At 36.9% G+C, this 25,269-nt stretch overlaps 1 protein-coding gene across 2 annotated transcripts; it reads right to left on the reverse strand.

Annotated features, from left to right (window-relative positions):
• Positions 1–179: 179 nt before the first annotated feature.
• LOC110782685 (alpha,alpha-trehalose-phosphate synthase [UDP-forming] 1) lies at positions 180–23,934 on the reverse strand. 2 transcript variants are annotated; one of them, XM_021986898.2, is made up of 18 exons: positions 23,530–23,934; positions 22,572–22,896; positions 22,363–22,460; positions 21,874–22,262; positions 20,672–20,789; positions 20,429–20,530; positions 19,304–19,454; positions 12,408–12,496; positions 9,951–9,999; positions 8,716–8,816; positions 6,110–6,297; positions 4,479–4,596; positions 2,394–2,573; positions 2,020–2,145; positions 1,812–1,899; positions 1,522–1,652; positions 1,320–1,418; positions 180–994 (listed from the first exon to the last, which is right to left on the reverse strand). In XM_021986898.2, exons 2-18 carry the CDS (start codon positions 22,885–22,887, stop codon positions 512–514), a joined length of 2,826 nt encoding a protein of 941 aa, XP_021842590.1. In that variant the 5' UTR covers positions 22,888–22,896; positions 23,530–23,934; the 3' UTR covers positions 180–511. The 2 variants fall into 2 exon arrangements, with proteins under 2 accessions (XP_021842590.1, XP_056699330.1); XM_056843352.1 differs by lacking the exon at positions 23,530–23,934 and adding an exon at positions 23,450–23,503.
• Positions 23,935–25,269: the final 1,335 nt, after the last annotated feature.

Here is a 25,269-nt window from a genome sequence, read left to right on the forward strand (position 1 = left end):
CTCGCACCGTTTTGACTGGACACGCTTGCCAATGCACAACTTTGACCACCAATATCTTTAACTATAAATAAAATAGGGTCAAAGTGAATTATGGGAAAAGTGCAAAAAGTCAAAACGGTGCGAGTATTAAGGGACAGAGGGAGTAATAGAGTTAAAGACATTTCATTTGACATAATTGATCGAATAGAAATAAAACATTAGAAATAGTTGCTACGAGTCTATATGTATAAGTATAATAATAGCATTATTCAGGCTGATTGAAACACTTGGGTCTTGAAGGAATATAGTTACAGGCCGACTTCCCAATTGATCAATGAGGGATAAAAATACAATTAAACTTGGTTGTTAGGAGTTATCTTTGGAAAATGATGAGTATTAAAATGAGTTAGCAACTTAGCACTGTGTGAACCAGTCAACAGACACAGCCTAGCTAGCTTGTATTATGCAATCATAAAATATTATTGGCTATAGAATCAGAATTGTGATGGAACCAGGGAATAGTAGTATAAGGTCAAGGTGTTGAAGTTGAAGAGACAGACGAAGACGAAGACGAAGACGAAGATGCTTCAGCCAATCTTGTCAAAAACGAGACAACATCATCTGAGGATCCAATTGTGTAACGAGCACTCGTCCTACTTCTCCCAACGGCACAAGAGAAGTAGTTATCTTTCTTAAGGTCCAATACGTTCCAGGAGGAGGTCTTCTCTAATGGTTGTTGTTGTTGTTGTTGTTGTTGTTGTTGTTGTTGTTTCCGTGACAGCCCACCATTGTTATGATTATTATTTGTCACCTTCTCTGAGTTTGAGTTTGAGTTTGAGTTTGAACTTGAACGTTGACCCTTTCCATGCGACCCTTTTGATCCACTTCTATTCGCTGGAGGTTTTGGTGGCGCCCTTTCTGCCAACTTTGAAGAATCAAATGCACCCTTGCTTCTTGGGTGGCTTGCATTCTCACAGGGAAGCTCTGGCTCAAAAAATGTGTATACATCTTCATCCTGGACCAACACCAACACCTCTTATCAATTTCATTCTTTTATCATTATCTCCCATCATTTCCCCAGATTATTTTCAAGTTATATGTCATTTTCATAGGAATATACATACAGGATTCAACTACAACTGAACAAGTGAATAACACCCCGGAAAATGTCAATTTATGTGGACCAACTACAACTTACTAGTCCCTCAATTTCATGGCGGCATTAGTTGTATCCAAACTGGAAAGGTTCAATACTACAATGGACTCTTGTACAATTCTTTTATCAGCTTAAGCAACAACGACAACTGCTAGGATCAAAGATTTGGATTTTAGTATTTTACCTTCTCCAGAAAATGACCGATGCATAAGACATAATCAATTGGTGATTTCAATGGTTTACTGTGCACTATTTCCCCTAATATGCGATCAATAGCAGAACCCTGCATTCAAAACCCAGAAATGGACAGAATAAATAAGTATGTAAAACACTTTCCCCATAATGAATATCAATAAACCAATTATGAATAGAATTTCAAAAATCACCTTTGTAACTCCTACTGGTCGAACCTCAACAGACCTACTACCTTGCACAACTTCAACTGATGCATTTGAAATAGGACCCGTCCAAAGATGCTGTAACATGTCTCTTGCTTGCAATCTTCCAAACTCAAAATCTGCAGAAGCCGAATCATAATACACATGAAGAAACATATCCGAACCAGGCAATAAGGAGTAAAAATGACGGGAAAACTACCTAGGACAAGAAACATAGCAGCATATTGGTAATAAGGAGTAAATAAATGACGTGAAACTAAGTAGGCCAAGAAATATACCAGCATATTTATAATTCCATACAAGGGAAGTATCACGAAGCTCAATAGTCGAACGAGGAGTTCTTTCCTTAAAATACTCAAAAACATGCTGCAGAAACATGAACCAAACAGTCACAAGTGAATACAAAGACTAGATCATAAACAAATACAGCTAACTTGATAATTCAAGCTAAACTTTCAATCACGAGGCAGGCACAAGAGGTTGTACATATACACTAGGAATCCAATCCAGATTCAAATGCTCAGGCATCGTCGTCATCCAATCTCCCCTTCTTGTATGCCGTAAGAACATTCCATGCTCTGCTGCCAACCACATGTCATACTCCACAAAGTTCTGGACAAAGAAGTAGTTACAAAGGTTAGGATTTGAACCACGTCCCTTGTACAATTTTATTTTAACACGGTCAAACCACATGCCTAAAATGGTATGACCCCCTTTTACTTAAATATGAGGAATAATGACATTTTTTACTCTAATTAGACCACAGAGCATAGTCGAGCAAGATTCAAAACTCAAAAACATTCAATCCAACAAGCAGAAACAAAGATTAAATAAATAAAAAACATAAGACAGATTAGCACATTATCTAAATCACTTCTGCGACTTCCACTGAGGATAACGATGGTTGATTTAGGGTCATTGCAAAGCACACTCAGAGGCCCTTTCAGCTCTGGATGCAACTTAAAGTTCATATCCTTCACTTGATCTCCGCCCCGTCTACCAGGAGTATCAATTGTTTCCGTCAACGCAGCATTGAATCCCTGAAATTTAGAAAGCATGTATGTGTCAGTATAGTTGCCTACAGTAGGTTTATGATAAACAACTGTTTGCATTAAATATTTATGGTAGAAATGCTAAAAAAATCACAAATAATTGGAAAAAGAAAAATTTCCCATCCATTTTACGTTATATTTCAGATTACAAACATGTCAACTATTTTTTTTATACAAAGCAAAAGAACACCATGATTCAGAAAGTCCACAGACTACTTGAACACCATCTAACAAGTAAAACAAAGGAAAAGCATTCTGAAAAGTGAAAACTTAACGGCTAAAAGCTTATTTAGCATGATCGGACACCATGATAGCAGATTGATACGCTGGTAGTTAAGTGATGATGGTAGTATCTTTTTGTATGAATTGATTAGGTTGTATTGAGTTAGTTGGGAATACAAAATACAATTTTGTCCACCGATATACCTTCTTTGAAAAAAAATCCAAAGTTGATTTTAAGGAGAAATGTCTTTTTACCGGAAAAGAGAAAATTCTTATAGACAAATCACAAGTTCAAGAAACAAAGTTAAGATTCATACTTCAGTGGGAAAGAACAGGGAATAGTGACATAAATTCAACTCTATTGCATAACATAGTCGTGTATCCCAGATTTCCAGTGGTTTGTAGGGTTCGAATTTTCACCTACCAAAATCAAAAATATTTATTACAAGGGAGCAATAGCACTAAGTTTTTCCCATGTCAGTTAAAATATTAAATGTTTAATCAAAACAGGGTTTAAAGCAAGGACCTCAGGTGCTTGACCCTTGGGCTGGCCAGCAGCCACAGCAATTGAGGTACCGGCCATAGTTAAGCCTAATAGAGCACACGCATATTTAAGTTTAAACATAGATCCGGTCTGTTCTAAAAGTTGGTTAAGAGTAAATGAATAAGGAACATACTGACATTTATAAGTAAACTATTATTACTAAATAAGAACTACTCCGTCCATTTCAATTTAGTTTGTTGACTTTCCTTTTTTTGTATGTCCCAATTTAGTCTTCCCTTTTCTAAAGTTGGCAATGACCCACTATTTTCTTAATTCAAAATTTTGTCAATTACTACCTTTGATATAAGCACTTCCAACACTTACTCCCTTTGTTCCTAAATAAATGCATCACTTGCCTTATTCGGCCGTTAACAAATTAATGCATCACTTCTATTTTCGGTAACTTCTACAATATTTAATTATTCTTTCCCCTCTTAAAATCTTTTTAAAACTTTGTTCAATCTCAAGTGTTGCATTTATTTAGGGACACAGGGAGTACTACCTTTTCAAACATTTTTTGAAAATTACTCTTCTAAAACATTTACATTAATAATGCTATCTCTATACGGTTCCGATACTTTTATTGTGATAACATCGATGTTGAACACTTGAACCCCCAATTGTTCATGTCCTTGCACTTGGAACCTTGGTGGTACATTAAAGACATGATTTGAACCACCGTATATTGGGTAAAAATAGTAATATCAATATAAATAGTTTGAAATTGTAGTAAAATTTACAAACTTTTTTGTGGAAATTTACAAATTTACAAACTTTTTTGTATAGGGACTAGGGAATAATGAACAAATTTTCATTTTTTAATTACCCACTATAAAAGATAGGGTCCCACACTACTCCCACACTCTTACATCCAATAAAAAATCACTCCACTATATCCCAATCTCCCATCACATCCACTCTCTTTTTTTTTAATTACATATTCACATTTGATGACCAAACACCAAAGTTTCTTAAACTAAATGCCATGATAAGTGAGCACACTAAATTGGGAAAAAGTGAGTACATAAGCAGATACTTCACATCTAATTAGCAATAAATTTTCAAACAAAGTTGCAGCTAAATTAAGAGTCAAAGAAAGAGCAAACAAAAGGCAAACTGTACAATACCAGTATGAGTAGTCGATTACTACAATCCAGGAAATTGTTCACAGCACATTCAACTGGAAGCGCAGGGCGAATTTGTGTTATCCTCAATTGTGCCTCTACAACTGTGTCGTTCAGTTCACTATAAAACGGAGCAGCAGTCAAGAAGAAAAACAATATCGCCAGAATTTTAGACAGGCTAAGATGCCAGATGTTCTATTTTGACAACTATAGAAAATATTCAGCTGAAAAATGGAGTACAGGGAAATAGGACAAGCTGTCCTCTAATAAGAAACCAATATCAAAAGATTAACCCAAAAATTTGAATCTCCCCTATTGACTAACTCATAAAAGCCCCAGGAGCTTTAGCAAAAAACTACGCCAAATTAGTGACTTTGTTACACAACAAATCACAACACAAGGGCGCCTGTGAAAAGAGACAGAAGTTTTGCTTCAACCACACACACACACCATACGGTACGTCGGTACATGATAAACATGATTTCACCCCAACCCCGCTCATACTTCCGCCACCCCCCAATCCCCTTCAGCCTCAACATAGTCAACAATCCTGCCCCCACCACAGCTGATAAGGATCAAAATGCTCATGAAGGCATAGTCTGTCATACTGTTTGCTTGATTGTTATAGTAGGGGTGAGGTGGTTGTTTTAATTTGTTAAGGAGGGATGTGGATGGTAAGGCTTATGGTGGTGGTGGTGTTTGAGTGAGATGGCGGTTGCTGTAAGTGGTGGTGTGGGAACTGGGAGCTGGGATGGGGCTTGAGATCACAGTGGGCCAGTGGTGGTGACTTAAGGGTGGTAGTTGAGGAGAGAAAATGAGACGGAACTCAGGAGTGGTAGCTGCATTTCGTTTTTTGTAAAATAAAGAAGAAGCATGTCCATTTCCGATGGAGCCAAAGATTCATTTGTTCTTTTGGCTGTGAGATGTTATGTACTAAATCAAAATGGCTCTTAAAACCTCTTCGCTTCCCTTCCATGAAATAGAAGATGGCTGTCCCGTTGTCGTCCTGTTATCGCTTTTGGGTCAATTGGAAACAACCTCTCTGCAATTGCAATTGCAATTGCAGGGGTAAGGTTGCGTACACCCGACCCCCCTTACCCCGCTTCTTGCGGGAGCTTCTTTGAGGCAATGGGGTAATGATGAAAGAAGAAGCAAGTCAAAATGCAAAGTTTCACATTTTTGGATGGAAAATATGGGTTTTGGGAGGATGGGTAGTATTTTATTAGGATTTTTTAAAATATATGTTTTAGGTAACTAAGGAATGATCCACTTAGCATTGGCTTTTGAGTAATAAGCCGTATGTTTGAAAGGTGATTCATTGGCTCAGTTCATAAGTTCAAAATATTTGTTTTGGGTACCACCACGTTCATTAGCTAGCCAGAATGCAGCATTGTGAAAGAAGTCATTTGGATAACTCGAAAGAAAATAAGTGTTTATCAAAGATTCATAACCACCTCTTCTCTGGAATATTTGTTAAGTTGCAATGCTATCCTTGCACATCCTATTGTGCCAACTTTTCTTAGCTGTTTCATAAGTTCTTGACACTTCTTAACAGATGAATTTGATGCCCATGGAAATAAATCCCATAGTTATATTCTACAAAGATGGATAGGAATGAATCTATATTCACATACCTTACAAAAAATTCTGCCCACTCCTGAGCAGTATGCTCTGTTACGTGTAAAAAGTTAATTTGATGCCTTTTTTCTCGCTCTTCATCTGACATATTTAAGGCTTTACCAATTGCAGCAGCTACCTCTGTGATATTCCAGGGGTTTACCAAGAGAGCTCCAGCTCCTAAAGATTGTGCAGCTCCAGCAAACTGTCCATACGAAAGATGCAAAATGAACTCAGCCACTTAGGAAAAGAATAGGAACATTATTTTGGGGACGCGATCACGAATAAGGGAAACATTTTTTGATTATGCCTACATTTGCAGTTCATTCTTTCTACCGAATGGTGAAAGTAGTATTTCGTGGAAGTATTTCCATTCATAAAAAATCATGACTAGATAAAAAGTAATTGTATAAACTACAGTTAAAATTAGAGAAAAGCTTATCGTCAATGAGTTGGTGTTCTACTTACTTAAAATCTGTACTACACTACAACCTATACAAGACAACAACAACAACAACAACAAAGCCTTAGTCCCAAAATGATTTGGGGTCGGCTAACATGAATCGTCCTAGGAGATCGTCATTGTGACCAATCAAACCAGAAAGGAACAAGAAGTTAAAAGAATATACAAGGAAGAGGAAGAAAGTGGAAATAATGACATTAAGATAAGAGGAAAATATATATAAATATATTACATAAAAACAATTATAAGGGATAATAAAAATGAATTAATTTTAAAATAAATAAAATAAGTAATATAAGCACATTTCAAAATAGCACTTTAAAAAAAGAAGAAGCAAGAAATAGAAGTAAGAGAGTCAAAATGGAAAATGTATAAGTCAAATGAAGTCATCAACGTATATTCTCTCCCTCCACTCTGTCCTATCCAACGCCATATTCTCCTCAATCCCAAGTAGGCTCATATCGTGCTCAATCTATACAACACACAAGTCGTAAAAACTACATACTAGTTTGCAGAAACCTATGGTTAAAGCTTCTTCATTTAAGGCATAGATAGGTCATTTGTGACAAATTCAGTAGAATAGTAGAACTGAATAAGGATTAAATTGAGATAAGATTATAACTACAGAAGAGCTCAATTTTAATAATGAAAAAGAAAAGAATTTACCTCACCTAATGTCAAGGATTCAAAACAACAACTTCACGCCATACAAATATCGATTAGGTGATTAGAGAACATATCATGGAAAACAATATTTAACATAAATGTGTGGAAAAATAGCAGTGTAGCACTGCTAAGCTAAGTGTTGAACGACCACAAATAGCACTGCTAAGCTAAGTGCTAAGCTATGTGTGTCTACCTTAAAATGACAGGGATGAGGACGGTACATTTTTTCAAGCTGCTAGTATATAAGGAAAATTTGTTTTTCACATATTACGAACCTGCTAAAATATACTTCCTATGTACCTACAGTTCAAAAAATATGTTCCTCAAAAAGGATTTATCTGTAGTTCAAAAATTACGCACCTTAAACAGAGAAGTAGTGCACCTGCTGTTAAAAAAATGTAGTGTCCTTTTTACCCTCTCATTTCAAGAAACTTATCATTGGATTTTCTCCCTGTGTGTGTGAGAAACTCTGAAACTATGTTACTCCAACTCCTCATTTTACATCAAATACTAGTGTTACTCCTCATTTGACTTATACAACTTCCATTTTGACTCTTCTTACTTTTACTTCTTGCGTTTTTTTTTTTTTAATTCTAATTTTTAAAATGCTATTTTGAAATGTATTTATTTTAAACTCTACTTATTTTTGTTATCCCTTATAATATTTTTTCTATAATATATATATATATATATATATATATATATATATATAAAATATATATATTCCTCTTATCTTAGTTTCATTAATTCCACTTTCTCCCTCTTCCTTGTTTATTCTTTTAACTTCCCGCTCCTTTCTGGTTTGATTGGTCACAATGACGATCTCCTATGACGATTCATGTTAGCCGACCCCAACACATTTTGGGACCAAAACTTTGCTGTTGTTATTGTTGTACTAGTGTTAGATACTCGACACTGAAAAGCGGATATGACAGTTGGACGCATCACTTTGGACCAAAATCTGGCAAAATTTTCGTAAAATTGTAGTGGATGACACTTGGACACATACTTGTGTTTGACACTTCTAGCCAAGTCTGGGTAATATAGTCACGTGGGTGTTTTGTGTGTGTGTAGGGAAACCAAATTGGAGTGTCTGATTTGTAATAAAAGAAAGTCACAGCAGTACTTAGAGTGATAAGGATGTGAGGGAAACTTTCTGTAAATGATCGCAACCTTGTTTTCTTAAATATTGATAGCTAGACTAGTTTCTAGTCTGTGTGATGCACTGATGCATATAGTTGGGGTTCAATGAATATATATTTTGAAAAAAAGAAAGCAAAACAAATTGAAAGGTCAAGTGACTCCAGTCAAGGTCCAACCACCCAACTTGTAGTGATCACGTATTTGATTTCACAACAAGTTCTGCTGAAATTGTTGAATACAAACTCAGAAGTATTCACCCACTTTGTTTTAAAGGTAAAATGAAATGCAACAGTTCATTTGTACATGATACATGCATATATCAAACGTGTCTATACAAATCTTATGTCGTACCTCACTAAGAATAAGCACACCCTTTTTCTCATCTTGGCAAGCTACAAACTCATAGCTGACCAGATTCATGCCATCTCTCAATGAAGTCACCAGTGCTATATCTGAGATTAGATGATGATTTAAAAACAAAAAGAGTGAGCCAAACCTGGATTGGCCATTGGCAACACATAAATTTGCAGAAAGATGTTAGCTAAAACTTAACCTAGCTTGTACGGAAAAAAAGTAAAGACTGAGAAACACTTCTTTAGCTGTCAAATAGATAATAAGGGGATTCTTTTTCTTTTTTTTTTGTTGGGGTGGGGGGGTGGGGGGATCCTGTTATCGCTTTTGGGTCAAACCACTCGGCAATTGTAGGGGTAAGGTTGCGTACGTCCGACCCCCCCCCCCCCTACCCCGCTTGTTGCGGGAGCCTCTATGAGGCAATGGAGTAATGATAATGATAATGGGGGGTGGGGGGTGTTCCAAGTATGTGTAGCCTAATTGGCATTAGGTAATGATCTCGACTTTAACCTTAGTATATATGCAGCTAGACATTTGTAGACATTTAAATTATTACATGTTAAAGGTCCTAAACAGACAAAACGAAACCTTTGACAGTTAGGAGTAATCAGGGAGAGAGATGGAATCTCTATAGATATAGAGGGAATAGGCAAGGCAAAAGCAACGTCTAAATTGAATTTCTTTGTTTTTAGTTTATATTGTTTAGATTTAGGAGAATTCAACCATCTCCTAAGGTTAAATCGAATTTCTCTAATTGACCACATCACTAATGTCTTTCTCATAATCTTCAACTAGTCGCATAACATTATATTCTTTAGAGTTCTATAGAAACATTTACCGATTTGCAGAAGATATCCTGAACCTAAGTTGAAATTATTAAAAGAAACATATAAAAGTGTTTCAGTTGTTTACTTATTAAGATGTATTATATGCTAGTAATACCTGTCATGCTGTTTATTTTATGCGTTCAATGGGAAGAAAATATGCCTAGATGAACAGTATTGTGGAGGACAACAGGATGAATCTATCAGTGCCAACCCTACCTAATAAATTACAGTAACAAACTTTCATGACAGGAGAAAGTTTTGGATTCTCGCTACATATATTTGCCTCCCAACCAAACATTTTTTTATAAATAGACACCTCAACAAACACATTCTTATCCTGCTGAACAAAAAGTTAAAAGCCCAAGGTTTTCAATACTTGAAATGTCAACTGTAGTGAGAGGCTTATACCAGTCACTGCATATAGAGCACATAATGCGTGGAAGTCCAGAGAACGATCCTGCAAAAAGATCAAAAACCACCTTCAGAGAATACATCTCAGAAATTATGGGTAGGAAACCTAAGAAGAGAGCTGAAGGTAGAATGATCATCATATTGCCAAAAACGTATCTAACAAATCAAGCTACAAAGACTTCACATGGTCAAATCCAGCAATATCCTTCAAATAAGGAAAATACAGAAATGGATGATTGCTTGGACACATGAGTGAATATTTTCCTAATGAAAAATATGAAGATAGTGATGATGTTATATTTAAAAGTTCATCGGAAAATTTATTTTCATGCACATCGGTCACAGGTGAAGGAACTATTATTAAATTTCAAACTGCACTGTTTAACTTGAACAATATCAATCATAGTACAGATATCATTCCACATAGAAAAGGAATATCAACCTAAAGACCAAGGTGGCAATGGTAACTTGTATGGATGTCCTGATTGGCCAGATTGAACAGACATGTCCAATATCAAACCTAAAAAAAAATCACAATACATAGCAAAGGCATCCCTTAGAAGAAAGGAAAGCTCCTGATTGAACAAGGTCAATTCATACAACAACAAGGTTGATGGCCATCTATTGCAATATCTCATCGACATCCATCATAAATTACTGGTTCGAAATTTCAAATTATCTCCAACCCCAATATCAAGCTTATCTATGCAGTAGATCATTAACCTACGCATAGTTGTGACTTGTGAGTTACTGCATCATCCAACCCTCACCAACATACGACCGTATGCCAAATAGACCGACTATCCACAGGACAACATAACACACGGCTGGCAACCTAACTTAGGCTATTGAATATTTGTGATCATTGACATTCTACATAGATACTTGTATCCTTCCTAAATATGAAATAAAACTTAAGATGGCAGTAGTATACTTTTACCAAAGGGGAACTTGCCAAGATACAAGACAAACGTCAGCATAACAAGTGAAAACATCACTTAGAATTTCGCAAAGATAAGCCAACATTTGGCACATCACAAATTCCTATACATACTTAGGGAAATTATCATCACATTACTTTCACAACATTATCTCTTGACTTTCTTTTTGTCTCTCTGTAATCCTCTTGAACACCTTTTAGCGAGACCATAAAGGGGGATTATCCATTAAGCGAGAGCATTAAAAAGGGATGATCTGCTGCGAGTAGCTCATGTGTATTACCGAGCAGGGTGTGTCCATTTGAAATATTGAGTTGAATAATCAAATAGGTGTAGTTTACCCTTCACTAGTAGAAGAATTTCCACTATATGTTGTCATTGCATCTCCCACATATCCATTGATCTTGTCCCTCTAGAAGATCATTTCCACAACAGGCATACCCCCATCATGCTGTTTTAGTCCTACTGAACTTAAAAGTTAAACCTCTTTCGTTCCAGTTCCAAAATATCCCTCCAAACTTTTAGTTATTGATGCCTTCCAGTAAGACAATGTCATCACTTTGTCCAGTTGGGAGTAGAAAGTGGGCAACTTTGTGATACTTTTTACAGTGCAAAGTTCGTGTAGCTCTAAATGGTTGCAATACTTGCAAACGGCCCAAAAACAAGGTCAATGGAATAAGTTGTTCCCACGAACAATAAGTACAACAATAACAAACCAACAATAATGATAACAAAGTGTTTCCAATTTCTAAATAAAACCAAAACCCTAATTCCATTACCGGCAACTTCAAAATCAAAGAAAGTAGTTCACTTCTCGATTTTGATCCTTCATGGTGTTACCTAATTCACTAATCACCGAACGAACCTCGAACCGAAAAAATGAATTACAACATGAAAATCGTACATTTTTTGTCTAATTTAGCAAATTAGATAGTGAATCGCAAACCCGTACCCAATCTCATACTAGCAAATCAGGTACCAGTGATCCTTCATCATAGAACAATGCAACAAACTACAACCTACTAAACATGAGTGGTATACTGCACATACAGACGATGAATCATGGGAAAGGCATGTCAAAGTAGTCAACCAAAGTTAAGAAACAAACAGCTTCTTTTCTGTATCCCATTCTAAATTATTTGGTTAGCAAAATTCAATATCATTTCGAGAGCCCAGCACTACGAAATTTCTATCCTCCCTAACACAACAACTATATGCTGGCTATCAAGGACTGGAAAACCCCGTAAAAAGCTTCAATCTTCTGTATTACATTAATTATATTGTCTCCTGGAGTCCCTCCATATGATATAAATCATTTAGACATCAAATGACGAGAAATAAAACTAATACAGAAATCGCAAGTGCATATTTACTTTGACTGCAGAGTCCAGAAATAAAAGTCCACAAACATAACATAAAAGAAAAATCTCAGCTTCCATACAAACCCAAATTACTTAGCCAGGAATCAGGATTACTGGTTTCATACATAAAAGCAAGTTATGAGTTAAAGACAGACCAGATGATGTATAGGAACACGAGTTAGAGTTCCAAATCTTCCATTAATACGTCCGACTATCTCATGAACTTGACTTGTAAGTTTTTGATCTGCCAAAATATAAAAATAGACGATAAAACTATACACCAAGATGTGGAGATGGGGCAACAAGGAACAAAAAATTTGAGCAAGGCATGGATCACAAATAACAATCAAACAGTGTAAAATTAATCGAGCATGATAGACGATGAAACTATACACCAAGATGTGGACATGGACAACAAACAAAAACTTAAGCAAGACATGGATCACTAACAACAATCAAACAGTGTAAAATTAATTAAGCATTATACATGTTCCAATAATAGCTACATCCAGAAAAATAGCATCCTCTTTTACAACATCATATGGGTAAACAAAGAGCTCATAGCCTCATAAAAAATTTCAATGTTAAAAACAAAAATTTACACATCTGACTCTCTTTCATGGTAGCTTTTCATATATCTCATGTAAACACAAATATATCAAGAGCCACAAGTCATGCTGTCATGCTTGACCAATATGCTATCCCAAATCCATCCAGCACTAAGATGCAATTTGGTAAATGTTACTGGGTCACTAAATTCACCACATGCCTAGTGAGTTTTTGTAAATATCTTTCAAACAGGTGAAACATAGAGGACCAGGAGTAATATATTCACACCGAACTCTTAATACTAGTGTCCTAGGTTTAACCTTTTCACCCTTTTGTTCTAAAAGAGATGCCGTCTACTTTGATAAATGTCTAATATGCAGCACCATTTGTTACTCTAATGTCTACATGAACCATATTTAAAGCTTTTTCATAATCCCAACATGCCAAACTGTATCATTATCTAAATTCCCTTGTTAAAACACCCACCTGTTGAGGGTTATGTGTGAGCTAGATGTACGTAGCTTTACCTTGCCTTACTTGTACTACAGCAAAGGCCAAAGAAGCAACTTTATAACTATAATTGCAAAAGGTATGTCCTCGCCAAACCTTCAATTCAAGAGGCAACTATCTTACCAAGTAAGAACACTTTTTCACGTATTAAAAGTTTGATCCACTGAATTCCAAAGACTGCAATTTGTCTATTGGAGACCTTTCAACATTCTGGAAAATAGAGGATTTGATACCTTTAAAAACACATGCGCCACATGCCTGACAATCTTTCCATTTGAAGGTGAAGAGCTGAGGACCATACTAATAAATCTTCATAAGTTATGAACACCCAAAGAGAAAAAGGAGTCATCCATTGTAAACCTGTTAACTCCTTCCCTCTATGACTGTCCCTTTCCTATTTCCGCTTTTTTCACTTTGACTATGATGTTTTCTGATAGCTTTTACTGGACAAGTAGTCCTTGTGTCAAAGGATCAATCAATTCTCAATGTATCTCTTTGACATGAACTTGAGGACAGCCTGTAGAGGTGGAATGCAAGAAGCAGTAAGTATTATTTTAGGAAATTCAAGTCACATTGATTTGGTGTGATTTTTGTTTCTGTGAATGTTTTAAGAACCTTACAATATCACTTTATTTGACTTCCAGTCTTCCAGACTTTTCTTTGAGTTTTATTAAGATTTAGATTGTTTTTTACCTCACCAATAAGTTTTTCGCCAACAATTGCCCCTGTATTTCCAGAAATTTGGAATGATTCGTCAGCTTAGCCCACAAATCCACATTAGCATGCCATGAGGATGATAATTCGGTTCCAAAGCTGACATATGGAAACTTCATAGCACCATTAGTCTACGCTTTTTCAGTCTATTACCAATAGGGCATGGATCATTTAGGAAAAGACGACTGACACTTATTCTAGAGCCTAACACCCCTACTTAAGCAGCATTGCCCCTGAATCACTTCCATTGTACAGCATTGAGCTGACACTATTCAGGTAATCATTTTTATTACCCCATTTCGGTAGTGATCGTCACCCCTCTTGGCTACCAAGAAAATGAATTTAGAAAAATTGACTGGAGACGTTTCCATCACATGTCCTGCCTGACTGACAGCTCAAACATTGACTGCCAATTTCACTAGAAAAGGAACAAAAACTCCTATTATGCGCAGACTTACATAATGTCTGGAAACTTTTCTTAGAGTAGGATAGCTTCAAGTAATCTATTGCACAAGTGGGATGCTCAAATTCAGTATAGAAACTAATAGTCCCAATCTACTGCACACGAGGGATATTTCAAAGTTAGATATTGCACAGTCTTTCCCTCATTTGAAGACAGGCGTGTAATACAGAGTATGCACACAACTAACAAATTACAAAACAACTTTCAGAGCGGGTAACTGTTGAAGATGGCTGCAAGATGTAAAGAAGGCCCTTACTATAAGCCCATTCTTGCAGCCTATCAGAAGTGCAAGCAAACGGCAGCATCAAAGAATCAGTGACATCACTGTCACATGATCCCAAATATTTCATTCTCAGTACAATGCTATTTTGTCCTTTCCTTTAGGAAATTTCTAGGAATGTGAGCCAATGATTAGCTGTCATCTTGTGTGTGAATTTGATAGCTAAGAAACCCTAATGTGGCCTCACTATATAAGCATGTATTGTACACATTCCAACTTTTTAATGAGAATGAGAGAAATATTTGGTTGAAAGAATTCTTGCATTAACAGTTTAATGTTCATATTGTTGTTGTTCATTTTCTGTTAATCATCATGGTATCAGAGCTACGGTTCATCAAAATCCAATCTTTCAACCAATCTTGGTAAGGAAAACACAAATATCTTCAAATACAGTGAGTTCATTCCTCAAAAATCTCATCTTTAATCCTTTAAAATAGAAAATACTGATTCAGCTATGGTTACAATAGATCCATCCAGTCACTTGTATCTTCACCCCTCTGATGGCACTCAGTTTGCTAACATAGAGAAGCTTCAAGGATCTACAAATTACAGATCTTGGAAGCGTTCTATGGAGATTGTTTTGGCTTCAAAACGAAAGCTTGGATTTGTTACAGGTGCATATAAGAAAGATGAAGACCCAACAAAGGCTGAACATTGGGAAACCTGCAACAACACAGTCATCTCTTGGATCATTGGGACTGTCTCTGAGTCTATAAAGAAGTCCATCATGTTTCCGAATAGCTCTGCTCAAATATGGAAGCAGTTAGAACAAAGGTTGTCTCTGATCAATGGTTCAAGAAAATACAAACTCAATAGAGATTTGTATGAAACCAAACAGATGGGAAAACACATCAGTGACTACTATACAGTCATGTGTGGTTTGTGGGAAGAGTTGGAATCTCGCAATGACTTGCCACCTATCACCACTATGACTACAGAGATAAACTCTTTTCTACAGGCTCTAACAAGGCAACAAGAAGAGCAAAAACTCTTCCAGTTCTTAAATGGGGTGGATGAACACTATGGACCAAGAAGAGCATGATGACTCCTCTACCTTCTGTAGAAACAGCATGTAGGTGTCTGCAATAAGAAGAGTTACAGAGAGATATCTTGGGACACATCAAAGAAGAAGGTGAAACCCTTGCTATGTACAGCAAGGGAAATGAAGTGACATGTACAGCTTGCGGGAAAGCTGGACACATGGGTGACAAGTGCTGGAGTGTAGTTGGCTATCCTAGCTGGCACCCTAGAGGAAAGCAAACTGGAAAAACACCCTACAAAGGAAAAGGGAAGATGCAAGGTGGTGGACAACAAAAATGGAACAAATGGAAGCAAGAGAATGGTATGAAACTTGCTGGAAATGCCCATTAATAGTGAAACTGGTTCCAGTGGAGGAAACAAATCTCAGATAAACACTCAACAGTTAGAGCAGCTGCTTAGAATGTTACCTGTACCCTCCAAGGAAGGTGGATCAGACACAGATGATGAAATGGACATGAACTACTCAGGTATGGTGTCATGTTATTTTGCTGACTCCTTAGGGTTAGATTGGATAATTGATTATGGTGCATCCAAATATATGACTGGAAATTTTAGTACTTTGATTAATCCTGTCAAGAGTCAGAACAGTCCCTATATTAACCTTCCTACTGGAGAAACTTCTAGTATATCTCACTTTGGAAATGTTAGACTGAAAGTGATCTAGAACTGAAAAAGGTCCTGTATGTTCCTGCATTTAAACACAATTTGCTGTCTGTGAATAAGCTAGCTGATATCCAGCAAGGCTGTGAAAGGAATTGGTAGAGCTTTGAATGGCTTATACTACTTGATAAATGAACCCCTAGAAAAGACTCTTCAGAAATTGAAAGAAGGCACTGTGAGCACAACAGAAAGTAAATCCAGTGAAAAGTTAGCTGGAAATGTGACAAGTGTGTCAAGTGTACCAACTGTGGTGAGAGATGTACCCACTTTGAGTGCACCTGTCTTGTGGCATCACAGATTAGGCCATGCTCCTATGAAGAAAATTGAGAAAATTGAAGGAATTGGAAATATAAAAGGGGATGACAGTGAAGTGTGTTTGAGCTGTCCCCTAGCAAAGTTCACAAAACTTCCCTACACTCAAAGCAAATCTAGGGCTGCTGGTGTATTTGATCTAGTGCACATAGACATATGGGGTGCTTACAAAGTACACACAAGAGGGAATCATAGATACTTCATGACTATAGTTGATGATCATACTAGAGTGACATGGGTTCACCTGCTGAAAGCTAAGTCAGATGCATATCAAGCCATCTCCACTTTTGTGAAAATGGCAGAAACACAGCATGAGAAGAAAGTCAAAGTCATCAAGTCAGACAATGCACTTGAATTTGATGACAGCAAGTGTAGACCATTCTTTGATCAACTAGGTGTCATACACCAGACATCCTGTGTAAACAGACCACAACAAAATGGTCGAGTTGAAAGAAAACACAGGAACATACTTGAGATATCTAGAGCAATAAGGTTTCACTTTGGCTTGCCTTTGAAATTTTGGGGTGATTGTGTACTTGCTGCAGTTCACATTACCGTTCACATTACCAACAGACTGCCATCTTCTGTGATACAGAACAAGACTCCCTATGAAGCCTTGTATAACAAGAAACCCAAGTACAAACACCTTAAAGTCTTTGGGTGTCTAGCCATTGCAAGCAACCCTAACAACAGCAAAGACAAGTTTGAAGCCAGAGGAGTGCCTTGCATTTTCATTGGATATCCTATCACTCAAAAGGGATACAAGTTGTATAACCTACTCACTCAAACAGTCTTTGTCTCCAGAGATGTGAGATTTTATGAAAACATATTCCCATATCACATCTTCCACTCAACCTCTGCTAATGCAAGCACATGCAGCTATACAAACAATCAGCCATCACAGTGGATAGCTGATGATCCTATACAGAGTGATGACACTGCTGCTGACACTCAGGCAAGCAGTGCTCCCATTGTGACTGAACAGAAAGCATGGCACTCAGACTATCAAGTATCTCATGCCACAGTGACTGAACCCTCTCTTGTGCATTCTGTGGCACAAACTAGAGTCACTCCTCAATTCTTTTGCTTCATGACACACATTACTCAACCTAAAGTGCCTGATCCTAAGCACTTTAAACATGTTGTTCAGAATGAAAAATGGAGACTTGCTATGAATGATGAGTTGGATGCTTTAGAGAGCAACAATACATGGGAAATAACTGATCTCCCTCCTGGAAAGCAAGCCATAGGATGTAAATGGCTGTACAAAACTAAATACCACTCTGATGGTGGTCTTGACAGAAACAAGTCTAGATTGGTTGTATTGGGAAATAGACAGAGATATGGAATTGACTATGAAGAAACATTTGCACCAGTGGCAAAACTCTCCATTGTGAGGTCCCTCTTGGCTGTTGCATCTCTTAGTAACTGGTTTATACATCAAATGGATGTAAAAAATGCATTCTTACATGGAGATTTGAAGAAAACTGTGTACATGAAATTCCCACCAGGTTACCTAGGGTATGGCTTCAGATTCAGTGATCAGTTTGAGGGGGAGCAGTCCTCTTACAATCCTACAAAGGTGTGCAAGTTGTTAAAATCCTTGTATGGACTCAAACAGGCACCCAGGCAATGGTTTGCAAAGCTAAGTTCTGCTCTGAAAGCTAGCAGATGTGTTCACTAAAATCCTATCCACTAAACAACATCAGGATCTTCTTTCCAAGCTAGGAGTGATCAATCACTCCTCACTCTCAGCTTGAGGGGGAGTGTTGAAGATGGCTGCAAGATGTAAAGAAGGCCCTTACTATAAGCCCATTCTTGCAGCCCATCAGAAGTGCAAGCAAACGGCAGCATCAAAGAATCAATGACATCACTGTCACATGATCCCAAATATTTCATTCTCAGTACAATGCTATTTTGTCCTTTCCTTTAGGAAATTTATAGGAATGTGAGCCAATGATTAGCTGTCATCTTGTGTGTGAATTTGATAGCTAAGAAACCCTAATGTGGCCTCACTATATAAGCATGTATTGTACACATTCCAACATTTTAATGAGAATGAGAGAAATATTTGGTTGAAAGAATTCTTGCATTAACAGTTTAATGTTCATATTGTTGTTGTTCATTTTCTGTTAATCATCAGTAACTAGATAGCAGCACCAATAAAACCATCTGGCCACCACGTTGAACAAAATCTCAACCAGCATGAAGCTAATCAGCTATTTTTATCAGCAAAAACAGTGAGCAACCGAGCAGTTGTACAACAATACCATTCAAAGTATGCATGCAGTAACAAATCAGTTCCTAAAAGGCTAAAATAACAAAGAAGTTTGATAAGACACAAACAAGCAAAGAAAATTATACTCAAATCCATAAAGAATGCTCACTTTGATATTAAGTTTGCTTATATACTAGATTTGAATGCACGTGATGCGTGTTTGGCTTATATAATAGAGATATAGACAAAGATGTGTGCTTTTGCGTGCGTACTTTTTCTGTTAAGTGGGGTGGAGGGAGCTTACATTCAGGCACATCTGTTCTTGTTGGAACAGCAATTTGGAGCAGAACAACTCTATCCCGCCAGTAAGGATTTTCCTCCAGAAATTTTTCAAAGGCAAGTATCTTTTGTGGAATTCCTTTTATCATATCAAGCCGATCAACACCTAGCATTACCTGCCACAGTGAAATTCATATAACAAAAGGTGTTAACCTGTGTAGCATAGTGATAACTTGACACAATAAAAATAGAAGATTAAGAAGCAGACCTAACAGAAAGAGCATGGGGAGCTTAATGAAGCCTACTGGAAGCAGCCTATCTTAGAACCACGAATAATAGGACTCAATCCCACAATTGATACAAAATTTGAAGAATTCTATTGAGGACACCATACGGTCACTCAAGTGATCATTATGAATATTTGTGGGTAGTATCTATTAGGTACAACTTCTTGTCTTTTTGTAACAATGTCCTAATAATTATAAAACATTAAGAAAAATCCAACTACCTACTTATAATTATAAAACATTAGGAAACTGTCAATGATTCTGCCCAAGGGTCCAGTTCAAAGCTTTCCCTGTATACTAACATATTAATGTACTACATTACCCCCTCATTAATTAGTTGGCTGTATTAACTAATTTCCCCTAAAATCCCAAACTGAAGCAATTACCCCCAAAAATAACAAGTTGAAAAAATCGGAAATTTGTCCTCAAAGTGAGTACTATAATGGGTATTCTACACTAACGACCAAATATTTAAGGAAAATTACCTATTAGTACCCTACATAATCGAAAAATTGTTGCCCCATTTTCTACAATTTTGTTGTTCGTATTGTTTAAAGTTGCACCAACTTTGTTTAAGAAATGTATTTTGACGGTAAAATCGATTAAGTTGGACCCGGATCAGTCAGAGTATTGGGGAAAAGCTTTAGGGTGGGCCACGTGGACGGCATTATAGTGCTACCAAAAACAAAAAGTTGATACTCAGTAGTTTTACAAAAGGTCGTACATAAAAGGTACTTCCCCATAAAAAGTCCTCGTCATTACTAACTTCATCGAAGTCATTTAGAGAACATAGAAGTTGAAGTTGACAAAAAAATACTAATCATGAGAAGACACGGAAGGGCTCAAAAGAGACAACAACCTACCTTCCGACCAGCAAATCTTTCCATTAGTTCTTTGATATGCACTTGAACTTGAGGAACTTCAAGTGCTCGAATGAAACGATCAGAATCAATTCCAATAGGAAACTGAAAAAATTAAAGCATTAGGAACCAGGAAACAGAAACAAAAAGAATTTCATAGGAACAGAACAATATCAAAACCTAAGCATGATATCAGCAAATTCTAAATCAACAAGCTAATCAGAAAAACATATTGCTTGAACATACAGCAGCCACACGGGTCAATCTGCCTTGATCATCCTCTACACCTTCAGGTGTGCCTTCAAGCCCAAGAATACGAGTGCAAGCACTGACAAAGTGCCTCGCATAATCATACGTATGAAAACTGCAAGAACAACATTGATCATACAGTATTCAGTTCGACTTGATGTAATCATGAGTATTTAGTCATGCCGAGACATATTTTTCTACTATAAAGGAAAATTAAAAGCACCACTAGAAGACAAATTAGTGATTAAATATAACAAATGATCAGATAATTGTAGGGGAAATTCTGGACATACTCTACCAATAATATAGGGATGGCAACAAACTCATCTTTTATTACTGAAAACGTAGACATCAAATTTCCCCGAAGCAAGCGTATATCAACAAAATTGACCTATATACTGACTTCAAGTTGGAATCCCTGCTTCCCCAAATTATCAAAATAATGAAAACTAGAAACATCAATCTGTCACAGTACCACTTGCAAACACATACGAGCATCTTTCATCAAGTACCCAGTTTGTACTAAGCTGGATAAAATTATAGCTGTCCAGCAAGCAATAGAAATTCATCAAGTGTATGAAACCGCTGTAAAATCATGTCTAAATTTCTTACATCCTCCAACCGTTCTTCGTACTATACTAGGAAATTTGCAAGTATTATATACTGACAGAGCTGTAGTCAAAGATCACAACACGATTTCAAGAGTTTGATGATTTTTACTCACTCACAAACTACACAGCCTGTCTAACAGAAGCAGACACCAACAGCCCAATATATTAACTTGAAATGATGATAAGAACTATGAACAAGTTACAATTTCCAGGAACGGCACTTATTCCATGATTCATTATACCATAGTTACAAGACAAACAAAAACTCATTTCCTTAGCCAATTAGAAATTTATATAGCATGGTGAGACTTAAAACTACAGTTCACTTCCAAATTTACGACATGGTGAGACTTAAAACTACAGTTCGCTAAAGCAAGATAATTGAATGATGGATAGTGAGTCAATCACATCTAGATCATTTGACGAAGGAATCAGTCTAAAAATTATTAGATGCTTTACGGCTAGGATTAGATTCATTCTTGTAATATGATGAACCACTCAAATACATAACTTGTGCCACTGTGCTTGTGATAGAGATAAACAGTCTACACAGTAACAAAACATTGTAAAACATAAAGGAAGACTAACCCAACCAAATCAGCAGCAAGAACTGCACTGAGCAGTTCTGAACGAGATGGCAAGGTTCTGTGGATTTCAGAGGAAGGAAACGGGGTGTGGAGAAACCACCCAACCTTCATCTTGCTGTTATGCTTTTTTAGGCACTCAGGGAGGAACATGAGATGATAATCATGACACCAAACGACATCTCCTTCTTCGTAGTGTTGATTTACAACATCAGCAAACATCTGATTCGCCTTCTTGTAAGCAGCAAACTGAGATTGGAAACTTCTTGTGGTAGCAAGTCTATCCTCTTGAGGAAGACCAAGATAATGAAAAAGAGGCCACAATATGTTGTTGCAGTATCCATTATAGTACTGATGCACAATCTCCTCATCAAGAAAAACAGGTATGCACCTCTGCAATTACATGAGAACTCTTATGACGAAGGGTACAGCACAGGCATTCTATCAGCACTGAGTAATTATACGATGCAATACTAAAATCAAAGTACCAAACCTTCTCTGCAAGAGCCTTTGTGAGAGCTTTTTGTCCGACTTCATCAGGAACATTAACACCAGCCCATCCAATCCACCTTGCCTCAAATTCCTTGACACCTTTTAAAAGAAGCACATTACTTATAATTTGGACTAAGGAAGACGTGTAAAAATCAGCTCCCTGCACATAACTCAGAACTGAGACTGAACAATATGCAAGTGTCAGATTACCTAAAAGAGCACTAACCAGACCTCCAGCACTAATCTCCAATGACCAAGAGTCTTCCCCTCTTCTAACAGCAGAAACTGGTAAACGGTTAGCAACCACTAACAATCTTTGGGTAGGAGGACTCCCAGCCACGGCATCTTCCAAGTATTGTTCTACCCGTGAAAAATCATGTCCGCTGCCAGGTTCCGGGCTGTTGCTATTATCCGAAACTTCATTAAGTGATGCCCTGCTTGTTCTTTTTAACTGCCTCAATTCCAAGAGCCGGGATATTCTACTAGTCGGTACGTTAGAATTACCGTTAAACTTGTTTCCAGGCATATGCTCAATCTGTAATCCACAAAGACACTATAGAATTCACCCCTAGGATAATGCATTTAAGCTTTTTCCACTACATTTTAATCTGAAGCAAACATCATTCAATTTGCATAGAATATCTTATCTTAGTACAAAATCAGCACACAATCATAAAGTGCTTTAAGAAACAAAGGACCCAAAAATTAGTGAACCAGAAGAACAAAACAATTAAATGGGATCCCCATGAATAACCCGGAAATAACCCGAACCCAAAATCATACGACTTGTTCCCAACCCGACTGACTCATTTGACAGGTCTACTATGAATCATTATGGCAGCACGAAATTCTGCAAATAACTCCACATTCAGTTGCAAGAAAACATAATTCACGGCATTCGTTAATCAATAATCAAACAAAAAATGAAAAATCGACTATAATCAAACTATAAACCTCAAAAATCAACAAATATAACAAATGAACACCAAAATAAACACATAAAAATCAACACCCATCAAAACAAAAATTGAATGTTCATCTCTAATCAACCAAAAACTTAAAATTCAAGTAAAACAACAAACACCCACCTCATAAAAATGCATAACAATATATTTAAAATTAACAATGCCACATTAATAAGCAACCGCAATAAATAATTTAACCTCACCCTGTAATTACAACCGTGAGAAATCGAATGAGATTCCTTGGATGAACTCAACAAATTCTGAAAAATTGATCAAAACCCAGAAATCATTGAAAAAGTGGGAACAAGTTGAGAAGCGAATATTGATTAGTGGGGGTGTTGAGGAGAGAGAAAAGGAGAGAATCTAAAGCAAAAGAAAGAGAGCATAAAAATGAAAGGAAAATGGGATCCTCGTGTAAGCTTTATACGGTTCCAATGTATGAACGCCATGCAGGAGCTAGGAACATTATTCCAGCCTTTTTAATTTCTTTTATATTTATATCTATTGATTGCTCCGTATTTGATTGTTCGATCCTTGGGAATGTGATAATTTATTGTTCTGTGACGTCTGCATTTTCCACTTCTGTAACTTTTCTTTCATCAACGACTTCATCATTTTAGGTCAAAAAAAACCCTCTTTTTAGAATCTTTGATTTGCTTTTTTCTTCTCTTTGTTAAACCACATGTTTACCGTAACAAAAACACACACATTATTTTATTTTATTTCTTTTGACGGAAAAAAAAAAAAATAACAGAGCGATTTCCTTCAATATTGCACAAAAATACAATAATTCCCAAAATACGTTACTTTTTATGTCAATTCCCACCATACCGTCCACTTCAGCACAATGAACCGGTTCTTTTTTTCAGCGCACCGCTTTCCCATGTAGCGGTTCACTATCACCACAAAGCCCTTGCCAGTAGCAACTTCAAAATATCAAACTCAAAAAAAAAAAAAAACCCGCTCTTTTCTCTTGTATCTCTCTCCGTCGTTTTCCTCCTCTGCTGCGGCCCGCAAACCACCGGCAGCTCCCGTTCCTCCGGCCGTCGAGCGACGCTCCTCACCCACCACAGACGTCGGTCCTCCGTCGCATCTCCTCCTGTGCGGCTCCTCCGTCGCAGCGTTCCCCCGTCGCAGCTCCTCTGTTTAGGGGGGATTTTTCTTCAGGCTTCGGCCACCACAGCCGTCGAGCTTCCTCTCCGGCCTCACCCACCACAGCCGTCGAGCTTCCTCATCAGCCACCAAAGCCGTCGAGCTTCTTTCTCACCCACCACCGGCCGTCGGTGGTTCTACCTCAGGTAAGTCCTAATTTTATTTTTTTTGAATTAATATATTAGAAGCTAATTATTATTTCAGTAATAATCGTTGCTATGTTTAGGTTTGTTTGATAATGTTATTAGGAAGATCATGCTTAGGTTTGTTTGATGGGTTTATGATCATGATTACCATGAATTATATTTTTTTTATTGTTAATGTATTCCTAACCGCTAATTGAGATAGCGATGTTATGAATCATATTATTCTAAAACGATTATCCTATGATTTTTATTTTTTTGAATTGTTTATCGCTTAAAAGTGCTCTTAAAAGTCTGATATTTATGATGAGATATTGGTAAATGAGAATTGTTGGTAAATGAGAATTGTTGGTAAATTTGTACATTGTCAAGGAACGAATGACCAAATAACTTCCCCAAAAACATTGAATGGGAATCTTTTTTTCATTATATCCATGAATATGTTTATCTTTAAATAATTGAATTAATGGGACCTCCCCCTTCATTCTTTGTCTAGCAAGTCAATTGAATTAATTCGTTTTAAGCTCTTGATTTTTTCAATTTGGAATTTTAGTCTTCATTTCTCAAGTTCAATTGAATTGAAATTAGATTATGATGCCCCAAATTAGGGATTTATATTATTAATCATATTATTTTTTTGTTTAGAAT

The sequence above is a fragment of the Spinacia oleracea genome, chromosome 4, assembly GCF_020520425.1.
Source record: "Spinacia oleracea cultivar Varoflay chromosome 4, BTI_SOV_V1, whole genome shotgun sequence".
NCBI classification, from domain to species: Eukaryota; Viridiplantae; Streptophyta; class Magnoliopsida; order Caryophyllales; family Amaranthaceae; genus Spinacia; species Spinacia oleracea.

What these genes read in the sequence shown, in the direction of transcription:
- LOC110782685 (XM_056843352.1), bottom strand. An exon ending in TGCTCTATATGCAGTGACTG is followed by an intron (nt 8,817 to 9,950) that starts GTATAAGCCTCT and finishes ATCTAATCTCAG; the next exon opens with ATATAGCACTGGTGACTTCA. An exon ending in GACCAGTAGGAGTTACAAAG is followed by an intron (nt 1,419 to 1,521) that starts GTGATTTTTGAA and finishes TTTTGAATGCAG; the next exon opens with GGTTCTGCTATTGATCGCAT.